We start from the raw sequence: 20,762 nt of genomic DNA, 5'->3' as shown, positions 1-20,762 counted from the left end.
TTGGTTTCGTATGCTTGAGAAATCAAAATGCAGCTGTTTAGGTTTTTTGCTCCTTTATTTGGCCTTCTGAAATGTCTCCACAAGTCCCATTAGGGGGATATGGCATTAGTGGGGAGCTTCTGTCCTTTGCTTTACAAGGCAGCCCTTGTGTTTCAGTTGGTGCTAGAGATCAATCCAAATAATGGCTTGTGTTCATACTTTCAAAGAGTGTGGCCATTTGGCTTGGAATAAGATCTTTTGCAGTTGGTACAAATGCCCTTTACGGGCAACAGGTTGTATCCAGCGCTAGTCATTCTGCGCCACTTTCTGTGCTGGAATAAGAAACTAGTAGCTCCTTATATATGCAAATAACAGTGGTTGAGATCGTACAGTCAAACCTCGGTTGTCGAACGTAATCCGTTCCAGAAGCTCGTTCAGCTTCTGAAACGTTTGACAACTGAGGCACGGCTTCCGATTGGTTTCAGGAGCTTCCTGCACTCAAGCGGAAGCCGCGTCAGACATTCAACTTCCAAAAAACTTTTGAAAACCGGAGCATTTACAACTGGGTTTTCGGCATTCGGGAGCCAAAACGTTCCAGAACAGAGGCGTTCGGGATCTGAGGTTTGACTGTAGAATCTATATTAGGCAGCTTAAAAATAACAAGTCACCAGGTCAAGGGTTATTTTACAAAAAGTTTAAAGATCTTTTAGTTTTCCACCTGCATCACTTTTTCAGTGACACCCTGAACAGTGACTTGTTACCAGAGACATGGTTCTATTCTAAATCCTTAATGCTGGCTTCAAACCAGTTGGCGATCTGCTGCTCTCTTTTGTCAAAAGAAGGCATAGCCATGCTATAGCTTGCCACTTTGATGTGGTTCCACCTTGCTTCGACACTGTCTCTGGGGCAGTTCAGTAGAGCTTGTTCAACGGAATCGGAGAACCATTCACAAAGTTTAGGTATGGCTGTTGTGGCAGTGTTGATTTGAGGCCACACTTTCTGCTTTGTGCCATGGGTCCTCTTTGGCTGGGGAAGGATTTTGCTCACCACCAGGAAGTGAGCCGTGGCAATAAAAGTATAAGGTCATCCAAACATTTAAATACAGTGCGGTGTTAAGGCAAATTAATATATATATATTACTATACACTGATTACATTGATATAACCACAGCGATTCCGCTAGAAGCCGTGTAACCATTGCTTGCTGAATTAGAAGCATTTAAAATGGTGGCAGGACTTCTAAGAAATCAGAGTTTGAGTTTTCATTGAGCCCCGAAGCACCAAAACATTTGTTTTTAAATAATTAAATATCCCCATATGCCATCATAATTTTAGATATTTTGGCACCCAAAATATTAAAAACCTTAATAAACCTCTTTTTTCCTGATATTTTGGTCCTATTTGGTATAAAATTACAAAATAGAGTGTTAGCCAGAAGAAACTTTCATTGATGGATAGACTCATACCTAATAGCTATAAAATGATGGTGATGTATCTGATTCAATAATTACCCATTTGGATCCTTTTGGAACAGCTCTGCCTATGGCAGAAAAAATTAAAATACTATATATTTCAATATAAGAAACCCTGGCTTAGAAGACCATTGTTATGTAAGCAGTCCTTGGATGGTGAATGTATAATCCTGAATATTCTCCTGTATTGTGAGACACATGAATTTAAACATCTGATCCTATACATCAGTGATGATAACACTAAACAATGGGTGTACTGAGAACAGTTTGAGATAGACAGAATTCCCTTAAAGGTTCATCCATTTTCAAAAACTAAACTTAGGAACAAACAGTGTATTAAAAGCAGATTTATATCAACAGTGTTTAAAATCTGGTAGAGTAAGGTGACAGTATTAATGCCAGCATATTCCCCTATGATCCCCATGATTTACCACTTCCTTTTAATAATAAATATATATTTATGGTATATTAATGATTGGGAAGTGGAAAAGTTTTGTGGAATGTGCAGTTTTTATAAAAATAATAATAATATTCCATTGACCAAAGAAATAGGTAGTGACCATTCTGCAAGAAATCACAACCCTATGGTTATTTTGAATGAAATTTCATTATTGATAGCGAAGGCAGCTGTAAAAGCATCTGCAACCAGACAGTTAACTGCTTGGGAACAGTTATTCAGGAAGGTGCCGGATCATAGCTGTCAACTTTCCCCTTTTCTTGCGAGGAATCCTCGTTTCAACCCATTTGAGTTTGTTTGGCTGCTATAAAATTTATCAGATGTTTTTTGTTGAAGCTTTTGGAAATTATAGGTGGCAAAAGTGTTTGAGCAAAGTGCTGGATTTTGGAATAGCGCTTGGTTTATTCCTATTTCTCTAGGTGCTCTTGATTGGACAATTTCAAAATGGGGGTAGTGGAAGAAGGAAGCAGCTTGTTGGGACAAAAGAGTCCCCATATTGGTCTGCACATACGGTGGTACCTTGGTTGTCAAACGGCTTGGCTCCCAAACAAATCAGCTCCCGAACACCGCAAGCCCGGAAGTTTTTTGGAGGCCGAAAATCCAACACGGCTTCCAATTGAGTGCAGGAAGCTCCTGCAGCCAATAAGAAGCCGTGCCTTGCTTTTCGCTCCAAGAGTCGAATGGACTCCCGGAATGGATTAAGTTCAACAATCAAGGTACCACTGTGTGTTTATCATATACCGGTACCTTATGAATTTCTCATCATAGTCTGCAGTAAGCCCAGAGTTGCTGAGACATCCATGTGTGTCTCAGCAGAAGTAGCATGTACAAGGGGCAAGGCTCTTTTTTTAAAGAAGCTGTTGAAACTCAAAGTACTTTTGGAAATGGGTGTGGCCCATGTCATCCCTGAAAGAAGGGCCTGCAGAAGAGACTAATAAATAAAGGGCTTTAGTCCTGTGGAAGATGGGAGTTGAAGGATGGGCAGAAAGCTAGAGGCAAGTATGCTGTGTGGTTGCCCAGGAATATAGAGCTTTGTTCTTGGCATGGCTCCTATCTTTTTTTTTTTTACTTTTCATAGTAAATATTTAAATATATTTCACTTGGGAAGTATGCTGAAGTAGCTTCTGACTTCAGTTTCTGGCTGGGTTGCTCTTTTGTTTTGTTGTTTAAAAGTCCATCATAACTGCAGACTACCCAAGGGAGCCTTAAAAAAAAAAAGTTGGCAAAGTTCAAGCTGGGATATCACTCGCAATTTTATTCAGCTAAACTGTTGCTTTACAGATTTAAAGCCTTTGCTGCTTCAAGGATTTAAGCCAAATGTGAACACAGTTTCTGCATGTTCACAAATTATTCAGTATCTATACCGGCACCTTTCTGCTTCATCCTTACAGAACTAAGGTTGCCCTCTTGTGGCTAAATCAATGTCTTTTGTGAACCTGTGCAAACTATACTTGCCCTGTAATTAACCTGTGGCAGTCTTAACCTAATACCTTTGCAGTCTTCTATGCAACTGGGGTTGCAATTCTATTAGGGCCGTATTCTGAATATATTTTTTTCCTTAATCAATTTGCTTTTCCACTTGCTTAACAGTAAGCCAATAAGTTTAGTTTAATAAGCCACAGTATTGTGCATGTGCTGTGTGCTGCTGGTGCATGTAGCCTGATTGCTTCTGCTTTGCTCCCCCCCTGGCATGCACAGACAAACAAACTGAGAGGGTGTGAGCTTAGTGTAATACCTGAACCTGGGATCGTAGTTTGTAGTTAGCAAGACTTGATGTGCAAGGCAACAAGAAGTCAGATTAACAGTCATGGCTTGTTGAGAAAGAAACCACGATCCTGAGCTCAGGTGCAAAATTAAGCTTCCTGGTGCAGAATTCAGCCTCTTCCCTCTTGTGCTAGGGGAGGAGTGAAATGGGAGTAACTATGCACAGTATGGTTTATTAACCAAGTTTCTTCGTTTACAATTACATATGAACATGGTGATTATAAAGTAATATGAGATAGATAAATAGCTACACACACAATTGTCTAAATCGCCACACTTTAAATCAGGAAGTTATTTTTAGTCGTATTCACATATGTCTTCTGGTCTGAAGTATGCAACCATTAGAAGCCAGGGGAAAGAGGTGTGCCTAATTAACTATTTTTAAATAGTTATAAATAGTTAAAGAGTTATAAATCTATCAATTAACTAATCTATCAGTGTTAAATTTGCTGCAGTCACATCTACAGATTATATTTTGGATGCCTGCATTCCTAGACAGCTGGTCACCTGCAACTATTTTTTTTCATAGTGAATGCCCTCACAAATAAAAAAGAACGAAATTGGTTCCCTTCACTCTTCCTCCCACTGCAATCTTACCAGACTGCCATAAGAGGGTGCTGTTTGAGCATGAGTGACAAGTTTATAATAAGTACTGTATCTTGTTTCTAATCCACAAATATTCCAGCCACAAATATTTGTACCAAATAAGATGTGATTCCTGTTTTGTGTGTGCTAGTAATTGTTTGTTTTTCTTTCTCTTGCTGTTGGTTGTTCCTACCATGTTTGCCACATAGATGTCCTCAGAGGAAAGGGATTCATTCTCTCTCTTTCCTTTCTTGCATTGTAGTGGGTGACATATTAGGAAACAGATTCTGCCTCAACTGCTTGATGCATCTCATGCCATGCTTGCAGGAAAGAAGGGGAGAGCAATATATGTTAGCAGGCACACTTCTCCTTTAACGCAGTGTAAAATACAACAGTAGAATGGGTTTGAAGCTAACCTGATACACATATGACATGCTGCAAAGTAATTTCATTTGCTTATCTAATGGAAAGGGACACCAGCCTCGGTTCTGTTTTGGGGAGAGGATTACATGCTGTTTTTACTCCTGATGAAAATAGTTATTTTATTGAACATGCTATCCTGTTAAGGATCAATGTGTAGCATTTTTTCTTTCCTATACAGAGGAAAGTAGGATTTACGAGTGTAAAATTGTAATTCAAGTTGCGGGCGATCATGTGGTGGTATGTTGTACTGTGGGACCCAGAGAAATAAAAATTGCTCTGCACTGATCTGTTGTCTGGTAAAGGAAAGGGAGGTTATATTTTGTGCTGAGAAAGCATTGAAGTTTTTATGCCAAGCTTAAAAGCGTCAGAATTTTATATTCTATTACTATTCTGCTATTTAACCCTGTAATGGAATCAAATTTAATTATTATTATTATTATTATTATTATTATTATTATTATTATTATTATTATTATTATTATTTTATTTATATCCCGCCCTCATCAGCCATAACTGGGCTAAGGGCGGCTAACATCAAAATATAAATACATTAAAACATAAAATTCAGCAGTCAACTGAAATACAGCTTAAAATCACATTAAAATCAAATAAGATCAGAAGGCAAATTATGACTATAGGGGTTGGGAACCTTAGGTACTCACCAGACTCAGCTACTGTATTTATATGAGCCAGTGAGAGGAGTTAGAGAGGCCTCTTATATATAGGGTCATTATTTAGTTAATGATGGCTTCCTTATTACACATATTGTATGCAAACAGAGAGGTTTGAATGCTTGACGCTGAAATGCATGGGGAAGCTTCTCTTTTCTTCCTACTCTCCCCCCCCCCCAACAAATGAGATTAAAGTGCTGGAGCTGGTTATGTACATATGATTGGCCTTGTTAATGTCAGCTGAAGAAGAAAGTAACTCATGTGATATGATCATTTAAAATTAATTCACTTTGGCTTTAAGCAGCATATTATCTGTGGCATGCTTACAAATCTAATTGTGTAATTTGGTCTGCTGTGCTATGTTTTGTTGTTGATTGGCTGTAGGTTTAAGGGTTTTTGTTTTTAACATTGCCCTGTTTTATTATAGGGTATAAATTACTCTTCTCAGTCTCCTTTACTTTTTATGCAGTGTCTGAACTCAAGGACTGATAGGTTTTCATCATAAGCTGCAGGCTTGAATTTTTCTCACAATTTTGCGCATCAGAGTTGCCTTCTAAGTCACCAGTTATGTTTGTCATCTAACCTTAATTGCCTTTCTCTTGGGATAGGTTTGAAACTCCTTATTTCTGTTTATCCTTCCTAATCCACATTCGTTAGGTTTTGTCTTGAGAAGCACAGATTCCTTTGTTACCAATTCTTAGTAACACCTTTCTATCCATTTTATACACTTTTCACTTGGTCACCAGCTCACTAAAAAGCTTTTTCTGCATCCTTATTGGTCTGTTAAATTTAATCTGTTCTCCTGAGTTTGGATAGCACACAATGGATATTTTAGAATTCTTTTTTAAATTGTCCACTCCAGTCATTGGTGTTTTCTAGCTGTGTTAGCTTACCTTTGGGTGTTGAGATAAAATCTTCTGAAATAAATGTTACTTCTGCTTTACCATTTATCATTGTGTCCAGATCTTTTGGCCAATTTTTCCCAAGGTACCCCATTGTCAGTTGGTTCTTCATTGACCAAAAGCAAATCCAAAGAAAGTTTGTGCCTTGGTTTCTATATCATTGTGTTTTTTAAAAAAAGTTGTTCCAGATCCATGCAAAAGGTTTTAAAATTAAGTGATCAAATTGCAACCATGGAGCCATGCATTGATGTATTGCTTGCTCTCTTTTTTTTTAGGTGGACACTAGCCTGCAAAATGGCTTTGCACCAGGCATGAAACTAGAGGTTGCTGTCAAACCTGGCCCTGATACGTACTGGATTGCTACAATCATTACCACTTGTGGGCCATTACTGCTATTGCGATATGATGGGTATGGAGAGGACAGGAAGGCGGACTTTTGGTGTGACATCATGACAGCTGACTTGCATCCAATTGGGTGGTGTGAGCAGAACAAGAAGACTCTCAAAGTGCCTGAAGGTAACAATCCACCATGGGAAGAAGAATGTTTCAATAAAGTAAACCACCTACAGATGATATATATTGCAGGAGACAAAGCCCTGTTTAAGATTTTTGCATAATCTTCTGTGCTCAGCTGTCCATAAACTTCTGCTAAGAATGGCTTTGTGTCGATTACACCTGCAAACACTTTTCAACACTTGGCTGAAACAGCTGTAGATGAATCTGTTTTTCACTTTGCTGTTTGTTAACGTACCTGTTGGACCCATTCATATTTGTAACGACTATCTCTGTGCTTGTGATAGTTCAGTTCCTCTGCTTGACCTCTAGGAAAATGATGGTTGAGATCACAATAAAATGTTACTAACTTCAGGTTCTGCTGCTGAGCAATGCAAAAGTTGCAAATCTTCTTAGGATTGGACGTGGGGCCTGCTGTTGACTTTCCCCAGCATAAATATAACTCTGTGCTACGTTATTATAAGATATGAAGGGTAAATACTGAACAACATATTTTTTTTTTCCTTTTAGGCATCAAAGATAAAATTTCTAACCAGGAGGAATTCCTTCAGCAGACTCTGAAAGGAGCATGCAGTGCTCCTGCCACTCTTCTAGAAGGTGTAAGTGTGCACATGGATCGGCAGCAATAAAAATACTTCGCCCTTATTACGTCTTAAACCAATGCCTATTAAAGCCCTCTGTGTTAGACTTTGTGGCTACAATAGTCTTCTGGTACTTCATTTTGCCCTTTACCAAAGTGAATGTTCTGACAACTGAGGATTCACATTTAAAAGGGCACAATAAAATGTAAACATATAATTTAAGCAGCAATCCTAACCATGTCTGCTTAGAACTAAATTCAGTTAAATTCAATAGGAGTATACTTTAATGATTTAAAAAAAAAAATACACACTTTGAAAATGGTAATTTTCCTCTGGTGAAGGTCCTTTGATGCAGCCGATCTATTTTGCTTTCTTGCTTTTATATAAAAGAAAAACATTTTGTTCTGGTAGATGTTTTATCGTGTTTTTAATATTCTGTTGGGAGCCTCCCAGAGTGGCTGGGGAAACCCAGCCAGATGGGCGGGGTATAAATAATATTATTTATTTATTTATTTATTTATTTGTGATTATGTGTGCTAATTAGTGAATCCAGATTCCATTACTAGGTTTTCTTGTACTTTTTTGCTGTTTTGGGAAGCTAATCTTTCAGCAAAACAGCCAAGCAATGGTATCTAGTGAAATAATGCAAGTATTAAAACATAATAATTTATTTAAAACACAAGACACTCAGCTGCCTCCTGGAAGAGAGGACACTGGTGAAGCTCCAATGAGTTCCAGTTCAAAAGGGTACATGCTTAAAGAGAAGGTTGATAATCCAGATAACCAACCACTCTACCTATAACCTCCAACATGATTTCAAGGTCTGAATGAGAAGGATGGTAGGAAATGGCAGATTCCTTGTCCTTCCACAGTAATCACAAACCTGGCAGAGGGTACACCTGTGTCATAGGCACTAGCATCACAAAGAGAGAAGGTTGAGAAAGTAGATCTGACTGGATAGAGTGCATAACAATAAATTTTTAAAGAGTCAGTATGGCAGAGGTGGGCTTCCTAAAACAAATGCAACCAATAGTATTTGCTAATCTTTCCCTTATAAATAAAGATGGGTAAGCATTTTTAAAGGAAAGAGTAGGTCATTTTTCCCAGCCCCAAATTGTTTTTGAAATCGCTTGACAAGAAAGCATGAAGACAAATGCTGGTTCGTACCCCCTATATGAATTACAAATTACCATGATCTTAGCTGTGTGCCTATCAAGCTTTTAAGTGGAAGCTGCAGTGCCGTGAATAGGAAATAGGACTACATTTCCACATCTTGCCAGAATTCCTGATAACTCATTAGCTGACCCAACAGTATTTGTAGCTGATGTCTGTGTATAACTCAGCATAAGCAATGAAGATGGATATTTTGTCTTGATAGCTTTTCAAGGCAGGTGACTGGACAGCTTACCATTTATCTTCCTTTTTCCACTTTCCTCCGCAGCTCCATCGAGGGAAGAATCCCTTGGATCTCATTGCTCCCGGTTCAAGACTAGAATGTCAGCACTTGAATGATTCTCTAGGAGCTTGGATAGTCAATGTTTTGGAAAATGTTGGTGGAAGGCTCAAACTGCGTTATGAAGGACTCGGAGATTTAGATCAGTATGACTTATGGATGTTCTATTTGGATCCCTTTCTCCATCCAGTGGGCTGGGCAACTCAACAAGGATACATCCTTGAACCTCCACTAGGTATAAAACTGCATTTTCAATTTGGAGTGCAAGGTTTGAAGAAGAAAAACTTTTGGTGTTTTGACACACACACACACACACACACACACACACAGTGGTTCCTCGGTTTTCGAATATAATCCATTCTGGAAGACCGTTTGAAAACCGGAAACTCAGTACGGAAGCCTCAAAACGTATGGAAAATTCAAACAGGAAGCCGCCTCAGAAGTTCAACTTCCGAAGCGCATTCGAAAACGGAAGCATTTACTTCCTGGTTTTCGGCATTCGAAAACCGAAACGTTCGGCCTTGAAGACACTCAAAAACTGAGGTACACACACACACACACACACAGAGAGAGAGAGAGAGAGAGAGAGAGAGAGAGAGAGAGAGAGACGTACTTGCTTTTGGAATAGTCAACAAGACTCATCTGCTCAGAGCAGCTATTTTAAGATAATAGAAAAACATGTAAATTTCCCCATATTGTACCCCGTCTCTTGTTTGGGGTGTACAGTGGTACCTCGAGTTACAAACGCCTCATATTACAAACGCTTCAGGTTACAAATTCCACTAACCTGGAAGAGTTACCTCGAGTGGAGAACTTTGCCCCCGGATGAGAATGGAAATCGTGTTCCAGCAGCAAGAGGCCCCATTAGCGAAAGCACACCTCTAGTTAAGAACAGCTTCAGGTTAAGAACGGACCTGTGGAATGAATTAAGTTTGTAACTAGAGGTACCACTGTATTGGCAAGACCAAACAGAGAATCTCTGGGATTTGGCATTTGCTAGTATGCTATGCTACACAGAGCTATACAGTAAGCAAAAATAGCAGGCACAGGAAAAAGAGAGAATGCATGCATACATGAATTTGTCTTTGTCTTCCCTTTGGCTTGTTTTCATTAGCCTGGAACAGTATTCTGTGGTCTCAATTTAAGGAACTTTCAGTCTAGTCAGAAATCATACAGTGGTACCTCTGGTTACGTACTTAATTCGTTCCGGAGGTCCATTCTTAACCTGAAACTGTTCTTAACCTGAAGCGCCACTTTAGCTAATGGGACCTCCCGCTGCCGCTGCGCCACCAGAGCACGATTTCTGTTCTTATCCTGAAGCAAAGTTCTTAACCTGAAGCGTTATTTCTGGGTTAGCAGAGTATGCAACCTGAAGCGTATGTAACCCGAGGTACCACTGTACTGTTGTCTTTGCCGACATCACATGAATAGCATGGGACTGTTCCAAAGCTGGAGGCTTTGCATTTTCTTCTTAAAGTTTATCTGAGCTGCAGACACAATTGCCATGAAAACAGGCAAATTGCTCTAGATACATAAGAGTCTGGTAGTTCCTTTGTTGTCTGTGAATAAACTTGGAGCAATACACATGCTCTGCTCTGCTCTGCTCACACTCTGGGCATGGAGATGCACTTTTAGGCCCACAACCCAAGGGCACACATAAATAGTGCACTGGAGATAAGTTTAAGGATTCCTTATCAGCAATTTGCCCTCCCCTACAACTCCATCTCCAAACTGCTTATGTAAAAAAGCAATTAAAAGATTTTGCATAAGAACTATTAAAAGGAATTCTCAGTGGAAAATGCAAGCATGCATTGTGGGCAATTTAAAAACCATTCAGTGCGGGGCTCATAGGGAGCGCTCAGTGGGGGAGGGGAAATGGCACCCTCTCTGTAACTTTTGAATTGATTTTCAGATCGTTGACTTAGTTGTGTAGTGTAATGGACTCATTTTTAAAAGTGTGGCACTTTACTCAGACTACCATTCTTTTATTAAAGCTGTTAGGCATTTGAAGACTGAAGCAGAATGGCAGGATATCCTAGAAAAAATAAAAGAGGAGGAAGAAGAATCTTTGGTTCCCACTGATTTATTTAAGGTACAAGAGCTGGAATTTGCTATTGGATCACTACACCCGGCCTGAGTGCTTTTAACAATGGTATAGTTAAATATAAAGACCTAGATGCAGAGTTCACATCAGTTGAACTCCACCCACAGAACGCTCCTGCTGGAGGAAAGCAGGGAAGGATGGTGATTTTCAGAGTCATTTGTTGTGCGCCTGCTGAGAAGCTGTTCTGGGTGGTTGGGGTCCCTTTTGGAATAGTATGGAAGGGGGCGAGGGAAGTGGGAATCAGTGAAAATCATCACCTTTCCTCCATCAGTAGGCTCCACTGGGTTTCAGTTCCTTTTGTTGCGCAGGCTGCATGAAGTTCTTTGCACATTGGGTCTTATAGGTTGAGGTAAACGAGCACCTGAAACATACGTGACATATTAAAATAAAATAAAATGGGTACAGTGTTGACTCCTTCAGCTACAGACACAAAACTCCAAACCAAGTTAGAGTTTTGCAACACTTTCTTAAAGGTGTTTTGACTTCGTCATGTTTTTCAGAGGTACCACATTCCATAACTGTGGAGAGAGGTGGTACCACTGCATGCTCTTTATGTCTTAACTTGGTTTCCAGGTGGCACAGTCCAGATGACACTCTAGGTTGGTCTTAGTTTGCTAGGTCAAAGGGGGAAAAGGAAGCCTGTGATTTGGTCCTTTGACTAGAAGGCAGTAAAGAGCTAATGCTGATTCTGTGGTATATTTTCCCATCAACCTACGTTTGCCTTAAGTGGCCTCCCACATTTTCGAAAACATCATCAATTGTAGGCCTCTCAGAAATAAGGTTATCCCAACCAAGCAAAGTTACGGTTGATTGCCTGTGACAATGTCACAGTGTGACATTATACTTATTTTTTTCTGCGCTGGAGATCTAGTTCATTTTGTTCAATTTCAAGTGACAAGAGTTTCCTGGACTGGTTTTTTGTTTTTACATTAAATGGTCTCTCTGTGAACCAGGAGAGTTTTCTAAATACCTTCAATATGCTGCAGATTAGAAATTCCTGGGTGAAAAGTATTATGTCAAATCCCAGTCTTGCTGAACTGAAAATGTAATGTCCATTTTAGTAAGAGAGCAATTGCTGCCAACTTTCATTTGCTGGCTTCCTGTAAGCGAAATAACTTTTGAAATGCCAGGAGATGAACTAGTGTGATTCTTGTTGAAATATTAAAGGATAAAGTTATGTCGTCTCTTGTGCTAGTGGAAGATACTAGGCATCTCTTCTACTTTGAAGAATTTTCTGATAAAGGCCTCAATGATGATATAAAATTTTCATGTTGTCATTTTTAGGACAAACCTGTCGTTGGAATTCATTCATTCTCTGTGAACATGAAGTTAGAAGCTGTTGATCCCAAAGCTCCTTTCGTCATCTCGCCAGCCACAGTTACAAAGGTACCCAATTATATTCTGAAGTTCTCTGGCTCCAAGATGTAACATTTTAAACATACTCTATTTTTTCATCTTCCCATTTGGCATCAGCAAGGTAACTTTCTGGTCCTCCTCGCTTTAATATAATTTTGTGTACACTCAGTGCTCTTAGGAAATCAAGACATGTTTCCTTGAGTTCCATAGTGAGGTCCCCACTTTGGGGCCTTCTATTCTTTCATGATTTATTGCAATGAATGACCCATATGCAGTACTCACTATAAATTAAATATGTCCATAGGCATCCTCCCTTGGTTTTTGTTGTTGTAAAAGTAACTTTCTTTTCAGTTCAGAACTCTTACAAGTCTAGGTGTCATGACAATGTCTGGAATAGATGCACAATTCTTGTCATTTTCTCAGCAGTAAACTGTCAGAGCAGCTATAAGTGCTGTCAACAGTATCAACCTTTCTTTTTCTGCCTAACCAACATTCCCTTTATCTTACATGCCTTACGTTTCTATATCTTATTCCTTCTAAGATGGCTCATCAGATTTTTCACATAAAATAGCTTATCTATTTGAGAAATTCGGATGGCATTCTCACAGTCCCATTCCTGTCTAGGTACATTTTTCTCCTCCTCCTAATCAACTACACATTTAACACAGTCTCTCTGCTGCCCAAAATCTAATCAACTTCAGCAGCTCATTATTGTGTTTATCTTAATTACAGTTCATATGAGTCATCCTTGTCATGGGATGAGTCCTTGGAATTATAGGATCAAGTGTACTTTTCCACCTTCTTAATTTTACTTTATATGGCTAGAGCAGGGGGAATTCCTTGTTTTAATCAGCCCATTTTTATTTATTTATTTATTTGTTCTATTTCTATAAAACGGTGTTAATTTCTGTTTATTAAACCTTCTTGGTGTCTCAGTGATTTGACTTTTCCATACATAATCCAGTTCAAGTTCTTGATTTTTCTGACTTTATCTCTTGAGAAGCCTAAGATCTCCTGTTGCCCTTTTTGTCTTGCTTCTTCCTATATAAATGTGGAATGTTTGTCCTGAGCGTGTTCCCACTTCGCTATATCCTCCTTTTAAAATGCTTCAAGGTTCTGATCATGTTTGAGGTACTTTACAAGCATGAGGTTCTGCATGCTCAAAGAGGTATTCAGGGTTGTATTTCTCCCATTGCTCATGACAGATTACTTTTGAAATTGACGTGACTTTCAAAAGTAGTGTGTAGTATTTCATGCAGGTGGGCAGGCTGTTCAAAGAAAACTAGTTAACTCCCCATTGAGCATGCTCAGTCCTTGGGCACATTGATCACGGCTCTGTATCCTAGCCAATAAATAACAAAGAATTGTATCCAACTAGGTCCTTCTCAGAGTTGACCCACTGAAATTAATTAATGAACCTTAATTAGTCATGGTCATTCATTTCAATGTGTCTGCTCTTAATAAGACTAACATTTGATACAACCCACTATTAGCAGTAGGACAGTGACTCAGAACGTTTTATATGTTAGTAAAATGAACTTTGTTTCAAAGTCATTCCTTTGTCTTTTTGCAGGTGTTCAATGATAAATACTTTTTGGTAGAAATAGATCATTTGCGACCAGAATATACCACAAGCCGGTCTTACGTCTATCATGTCAACAGTCCTGGTATTTTCCCTGTGCAGTGGAGTCTAAAAAATGGCTTGCATCTCAGCCCTCCACCAGGTGTGTAGCCTATGCAGTCTATTTGCATGCTCTCATATGAGCAGTTGAACTGGAAGCATTATACTTTTATCTCTGAAAACACTTCTATTCCGCATATTGCAGAGACTGGGACAATTTAACAGCAAGATTTCTTATAATGACTATAAAAGTGGTCTGGGAAAGACATTGGGCCTAGGCTTTTCAAGTAGTGTGAAAAGCCTAGTTTGAGAATGTGAAGGCATTTGTGTGTCCTCAGGAACTACTCATATCATTCTCAAATTTACTTTAAGCCAGTATGGGATAGACAAATGTTGAACAAGGAGTAGAGAGATCCTGGCATAAATCCCACACAACTATTATGCTCAGTGGGTGTCTTTTGGCAGACTGTCTCTCAGTTTACCTTACCTAAGAAGGTGGCTGTGAGGATAAAATAGAGGAGAGGATTGTGGCTACTACCCTGACCTCTTTGTAAGAAGGATAAGATAGAAATGCATTAATAAATAAGAGTCATTTGTTTGCTCATTCATAGGTTATCCTGGGCAAGACTTTGACTGGGCAGATTATCTCAAGCAGTGTGGAGCAGAGGCTGCTCCCCAAAGCTGTTTTCCCTCGGTAAGCATTCACAATGTGTTTATTCAACAGTGAATATTTTACTTAGTTTGTAAAGCTTGTTAGCCACACCACATAGTGAAAATAAGAATTGGAGTAACTGGTGTTTTTAGGGCAAAGTGTCCCCAAATAGTCTAAAGAGATGTTTAATATTCAACTTATTCTGCAAGAATTGATGGTATCTCAAGGTTTGGATGTCAAGCAACGGCATTATGCAACTTTGGCCACAAACAGGATATGAAGTGTAGGTGAGGGTTCACCTGATGAAATGTTTCTGGGAGGTGGGCTGAATTCAGCCCCTAGAATATCGGGGAGATGGGTCAACTAGTATCCTTCTTCCCAAAATCTAGTCTTCTTGGTTCCGGGATTCGTACTGCTTTTTCTACTGCACACATGGGAAGCACTTTGGCAGGGAGGGTTAGTGGATTTTGCTTTCCAACAGCAAGCCCTTCAAGCCATGTTCTAGAGAGTTATCAGCCTGTCGGTGCAATTTTTTGGTAAGGGACTCTGATGGGAGGGGGAAGCTTGGTACATGCATGGAACATGGCATGCAGCCTTTTGGATCCTGCCTGAATGTATGGAAGAGTAAACCATGTAGGTTCCCACTTTAGCTTGAAGTGGCACAGCCCAGACACAAGTTTACCACCTTGTTGCTCTTTGTGAGAATTAATTTATCCTTTGTGCAGGAAGTAGGCTTCTTATTTTGTATACAATATCTCCACTATTGCAGTTTAATTTTGATCTTGAGTATTGCAAGATGTGGGTTTGAAGCAGAGTCTCTTGAATGTTTTACTGTAAATTCAATTATTTTTTTCTTCTTTTAATACTTTTTTTGAATGCCAGGTTGAAATTCCCTTGGTAATCTGCAAGAAGCCGCTTGCTGATTATTGTTTTGAACTTACCATTTAAATCCCTTGTGATTCCCTTCAATGGTCTGTGTTTAACTTGTTCTGAACGTCTTTCCTGTTTGGTATATGAATTGGGTGCCCTTAAAATTGCATGTTCCGCCTAAGTGTTTTTTCTTCTTCTTCTTTAGCTGACTTCTGACCATGGCTTTAAGGAGAACATGAAACTTGAGGCAGTAAACTCACAAGATCCTGAAGAAATTTGTGTAGCTACTGTTACAAAGGTGAAGGATTCCTATCTCTGGCTACAGCTGGAAAGTAAGTTATATTTTGAAAGGTAGATGTTTTGAATTTTGTTCGCCTTCCCCATGTAGCATGTTGATGCCACTGCCTTATCTGAACATTATTAATCTTTACCAGCACACAGTCTTACTCCTAAAAATGGCTCTGAAAACAGCTGTTCCAGCCCATGGTTTTGTTTTATTTTTTTGCAACTCGTGATAAAACCCTTATAGGCAACAAGCAAAGGCTTGTTTCCTGACAGATTCCTTTTTTGAGGGCCTGTCATGCTACTTATGTCTGATTTAAATGTGCAGGTACACAGGCATGTATTATAGCAAGTGTTGTGTTGTGTTCTGTTGCAAGTCCATTTGCAACAACCATTGATTTGTTTTTTTTTATAAGAATTTATTGGCATTTTTCTATAACAACATATACCCACACCCACACCTACAATTAAACAAATGCAAAACAAATAAAACAAATACAAACAATGTCAAGTTTTCTTATTGCATCTTTCTAAAAGAAAAAAAAAAAAATTTCTATTTCCATATCTTGACCATTGACTTCCCCTGCCTTTTCACCTTCGAATTTATATCCTTAATCTATTTTATAACCATTTCTCCTGAAAAAAGAAAAAAGAAATTAAATTCAATTATATAGTTACATTCAATTATATCTTCAACATTTTACTAAGAATGCATCGTCATAATGATACCTCGTCATAATTCTTCTTCATTTATTCTTATCGATTTCTTATCTTAATCTACATCTTAATCTTACTCCTCTTAATCCATAAACTTAATCCACTTAAATTCACTTTACTTATACTCCACCTCACAGATCTTCACAAATCATTCGCATCAAATCTATCTCTTCTATCCTTAAGATTGCTGCTAATAACATAAAAACTTGAAATATCTCCTTTCATGTTCGAATAAAGAGTATAACAAAATATTGTTGACAGTATTCACCCTCCGATTTCAATTTACCATATCAGGCTACTTTAAGTTTTACTTAATGCTTCACCCCACACCCCCTCTGTCCATTATTCTTCTCCTGGTGGCATCAGCACTGAACTTCCATGTAGCTTCCCTCTCCAAACGTCCACAGATCCAGGCACAGTCCAAACCTCTCCTTGCCACGAGTTCAGAGGTGTCCATCTCATCATCTCTCAGCTTCTTCGGTTCTTTGTAACATTCCTTTTCTTCTTGTAAATACCTTAATTCTCTGTCCCTGGCCCCCGAGCTCACACCTCGGGGACTGGATATAAGAAATCTTGACGTCGCCTTGGGGCTGCCACCCCCAAAAAGCGAATTTCTTCTCCGAAGTGGCTCACTCATTTCTCTCCATCTTTCCATCCACCCTCTCAGCTCCTTGGCAAGGCTTTCTTCCAAAGTGTCAAAAGTTTTAAAAGCCTCCTCTGTGGGCAATTGGTTCCATTTCAGACCCCCACACAAGACTTTGACTTTTCTATAAAGCAGTTCCACCTTCAAGGCAGTGAGTCTCTGTTCATCCGTTAGTCCAGAGTTCAATACCAGTTCAAGGACGATACCCAGCATACTGGCAGAGGAGGAGGAAGTGGGTGTTATATTTCTACTCCCCTCTTTGTTCGTCGCCATTTTCCTGAGCTGGAGCGCAAATACCGCAACTTTAAATGGAGATATTTTCCTCTAGTTAGCTTCCTGAAAAAAGAGTTTGCCAGTCTCATGTGTCAATTTTAAATACATTGTAGCCAGTTCTGTAGCAGTAATCACTCAAATTGGTTAGATTCTTAAGCTCGAAGGGAGGGAGGCAGGCTGCCTTTCTCCTTCCCCCCGGATCGTTCCAAAAGCACGATTTCTAATCCGATTCTTTACTCACGACCACCGGGTTCCTTTAGCTCCATTCTTCAAAGGTAGAACTTAGACGCTCACCGCGGGCTTTGTCGCCGCATTTGCATCCCGGTTGGGGCATGTCCCCGAAGCCCGGCTCCGTTGTCCCTTCACCCCCACTCCCCCTTTACAGGGGGAGCGAGGGAAGGGTTCGGAGCCTCCGCGGGCGCTGCCGGGGAGCCCAGGGTGCGGGACGCTCTTCCCGCACCCCAACCGGAGCCCCGCTTTGCGGTAGCGGGGCTCCTAACCCCCGGGATGGACAGGGCGCTTCGGACCCGAAGCAGCCCTCGACCACCCGGCGATTGCGTCGCCGCCGGAAGTCTCTGCAACAACCATTGATTTGGGCTATGTGTTCCATTTTTATCTTAACAGGTTCTAAAATGCCAGTCCCTGAATGCATAGTGAGTGTGGAATCTATGAACATATTTCCAGTAGGCTGGTGCGAAACAAATGGATATCAGCTTAGACCTCCTCGCAGGGCAGTAGGTATGACTAATACAATTACTATACCTGTACTACAAGATGGAGTGGAGTGTATTGCAGAATTGATTGTTGTACTTCAGAGTACTATGGTATATATGCATTTCTTACATAACAATGGTAAAACACTTGCTCTGTAGCTCTGTCAAACAGCACAAGAGCAAGTCCCTAGAGAGGAAGGGCTGTGGAGGGTTTTAAGACAATTTTAATTAATACTTTGCGAATCTAGAACTCACTAGAACTTAGTAGCAAGGCAACCCTTTGGGGATACTTGGAGCAGCAGTAGATGGGCAGTGCACAAGCCCTTGCATGTAGGTTTAGAGCACCCTTCAAGTTGGAAAAATGCATGTTTGTAAGCTTAGGAAACTGGAAAGCCTGTGTGTTTGCACTTGAATGTTCAGGGATTTTCCTGTGTTTGGTTCTTTGCTCATCTCTTCATGTTTCACAAGAAAGTTGGGTCTCAATTCCCCAGGCGGTGATGAAACATGACTATAATCTGTAGCCTGACTATGTAAATGTTGAAATTCTGCTTACAGAAGATTATAAAATAAAAAAGTGTGTGTTAACATTGGAAAACCTTTTAAATGATACACTGGTTACTCATTGACTTTCACCTTGGCTTACAGTGAACAAGGAAAAGAAAATTGCAGTGGTCCAACCAGAGAAACCGTAAGCATTGAACTTATTGCACATTGCTAGCAATGGACTGTTTTTTTGAGAAGCTGGAATGCAGTTAACTAGAGCTCACTTACTTAGTAGTTGGAAATATTATGCATCTTTGTGGCTCTGTCATGCTACGATACTCTCTGGATATAACATAACTACATTTTTTCTAAATCAGCTGCATCTTTCTGAACTGTTCTCAGGTCATACTGGAGGTGTACACTTTTCTGTTAGTTAGCATGGCTTTGGGTATTACTTTTTTTAATTCACCCCCATGTCCCTTTCATAAGTGCTGCTTGAAAGGTTTTTACTTAATTCTTTTTCACTTCAGGTCCCCAAATGTCCCACGAGTCACGTAGATGGTTAGCCTCACAAATCTGCATTTGGATTGCAATAGCAGAAGAATGAACTCTGTTAGAAAAGTAGATAGAAGTCCAGTTAATTCAGAAGAAATAATTCCATACTTTGTTTGATACACTGCAGTTCTCTGGAAGTGACCTGCCATCAGTGGATCTTCCTGTCATATAATAGTTGGATTGAGATGTTGATATCTATACCAGGGATAGTCAACCTTTTTATACCTACCGCCCACTATTGCATCTTTCTTGATGGTAAAATTTCCTTACCTCCCACCAGTGCTCAATGGAAGGAGGATTCATCTTGTGCTGTAGAACCCCCTACCGCCCACCTAGAATCCTGAAACACCCACTAGTGGGTGGTAGGGACCAGGTTGACAACACTTGATCTATACTATAGACACACCAGATGCTATAGATGTTATGCTATAGAATCTATAGCATGAACACACTCTGGGGTAGTCCCTTAAGCAAGTTCTCTGTCCTCCAGTTCTTGGAAGTGATTGCCAACTTTGCTTTCCATCTTCTGGTGCATTTTTCTCACACGCATGCAACATGTTGGACAGGGTAGGAGGGATATTGTTCACTTGGCATTATTTCACCTGACATGTTGCTGCTGTTCTTTAGCAATGCCTACATCTCTGGCCACCTTGTTGGTTTTATAGAGTTGGGGGACCTTTTTCAGCAGCCTGGGGGCCACATTCCCTAGTGGGCAACCTTCTAAGGACCATGTACCAGTGGTGGGTAAGGCCATGAATGTGACTCTTATTTTTCTATAGCCGCACAAAAATCAGAGGTCTCTGCACATTTATCGCTCTATCTGAGCAAGAAAGGGACACTATTCCAGTCCAAGGATACATTCCAACCAGCAGAGCATGTGGAGCAGGGTCTGTGATGAGGGTGCCTAGGAGGAGTCATGGGTTATAGAAAATCCTGAGGATCAAAGAATCCTGGAGGGCCACATGGGGCCCCCAGGCCTGAAAAACTCCTGTTCTTTGTTATGCCACCTATGTGTATACCACTTTATAAAGAACAGATATGACCTGCCCTGGAAGGTTTACAATCTAAAATAGACAGAGGGAAACAATGGACGCAGGGCTGGGCAGGGGAAGTATATGTTATTTTTTTCAGTTTTGTGTGCTTTGTCTTAATTATAATAGGGCTTGGGCACTAAGGAGGGAATGAGGGAACCGATATTCCAGAGGGGGCAAGAGGAGAGAAGCGGGGGAAGGGAGACAATGAATATGAAACCTTGCTAGAGGCACAAGTCCCTTCTACTGTAGAAACAAAAACAAAAGCCCAAACTGGATGAGGAGCTCAAGAGCCCAAAAAGCAAAGACTCACGTATGAATAATGCCATCTCTTTTTTCTTTTTTTTTTGCTTCGCATCTCTTCCTTGGTCAGAATATTATCCTCAAGAACTGTCCATGAGGGACTAAAGAGCCAGGAACTGAACTCCGCTGATACCGGTAAGAAAGAAGTGTCTTTGTGTGTGTAGTAGTTGGAGAATGAGGCTAAACGCCAGGGTGTGTACATGTCATAAATTTCCCTCACTGGCTTAGCTTTTCTAGACCTATCCTGCTGAGGTGGGGCTCTTCCTCACAAACACTTTCTACTCTTCCTTCGAACTTTTATCTGTTCTGCAGTGAGTTTCCATGTTCTGCTTTTCAGGGAACTCTGGCAACTCTATAGAC

General features: G+C 40.1%; 1 protein-coding gene across 2 annotated transcripts in view; it reads left to right on the top strand.

The window, feature by feature from the left end:
- SFMBT1 (Scm like with four mbt domains 1) overlaps positions 1-20,762 on the top strand; it is a 78,294-nt gene that overhangs the window by 44,743 nt on the left and 12,789 nt on the right. For both annotated transcript variants that reach the window (XM_033140736.1, XM_033140737.1), the window contains exons 4-14: positions 6,528-6,768; positions 7,276-7,364; positions 8,788-9,034; positions 10,794-10,891; positions 12,188-12,289; positions 13,833-13,983; positions 14,492-14,574; positions 15,608-15,734; positions 17,942-18,055; positions 18,676-18,718; positions 20,473-20,537. In XM_033140736.1, coding sequence (XP_032996627.1) covers positions 6,528-6,768; positions 7,276-7,364; positions 8,788-9,034; positions 10,794-10,891; positions 12,188-12,289; positions 13,833-13,983; positions 14,492-14,574; positions 15,608-15,734; positions 17,942-18,055; positions 18,676-18,718; positions 20,473-20,537 — 1,360 coding nt within the window. The remainder of the gene's footprint in view (positions 1-6,527; positions 6,769-7,275; positions 7,365-8,787; positions 9,035-10,793; positions 10,892-12,187; positions 12,290-13,832; positions 13,984-14,491; positions 14,575-15,607; positions 15,735-17,941; positions 18,056-18,675; positions 18,719-20,472; positions 20,538-20,762) is intronic.

This window comes from Lacerta agilis, chromosome 2 (assembly GCF_009819535.1).
Source record: "Lacerta agilis isolate rLacAgi1 chromosome 2, rLacAgi1.pri, whole genome shotgun sequence".
NCBI classification, from domain to species: Eukaryota; Metazoa; Chordata; class Lepidosauria; order Squamata; family Lacertidae; genus Lacerta; species Lacerta agilis.
This window is presented reverse-complemented; position numbering and strand designations above follow the sequence as displayed.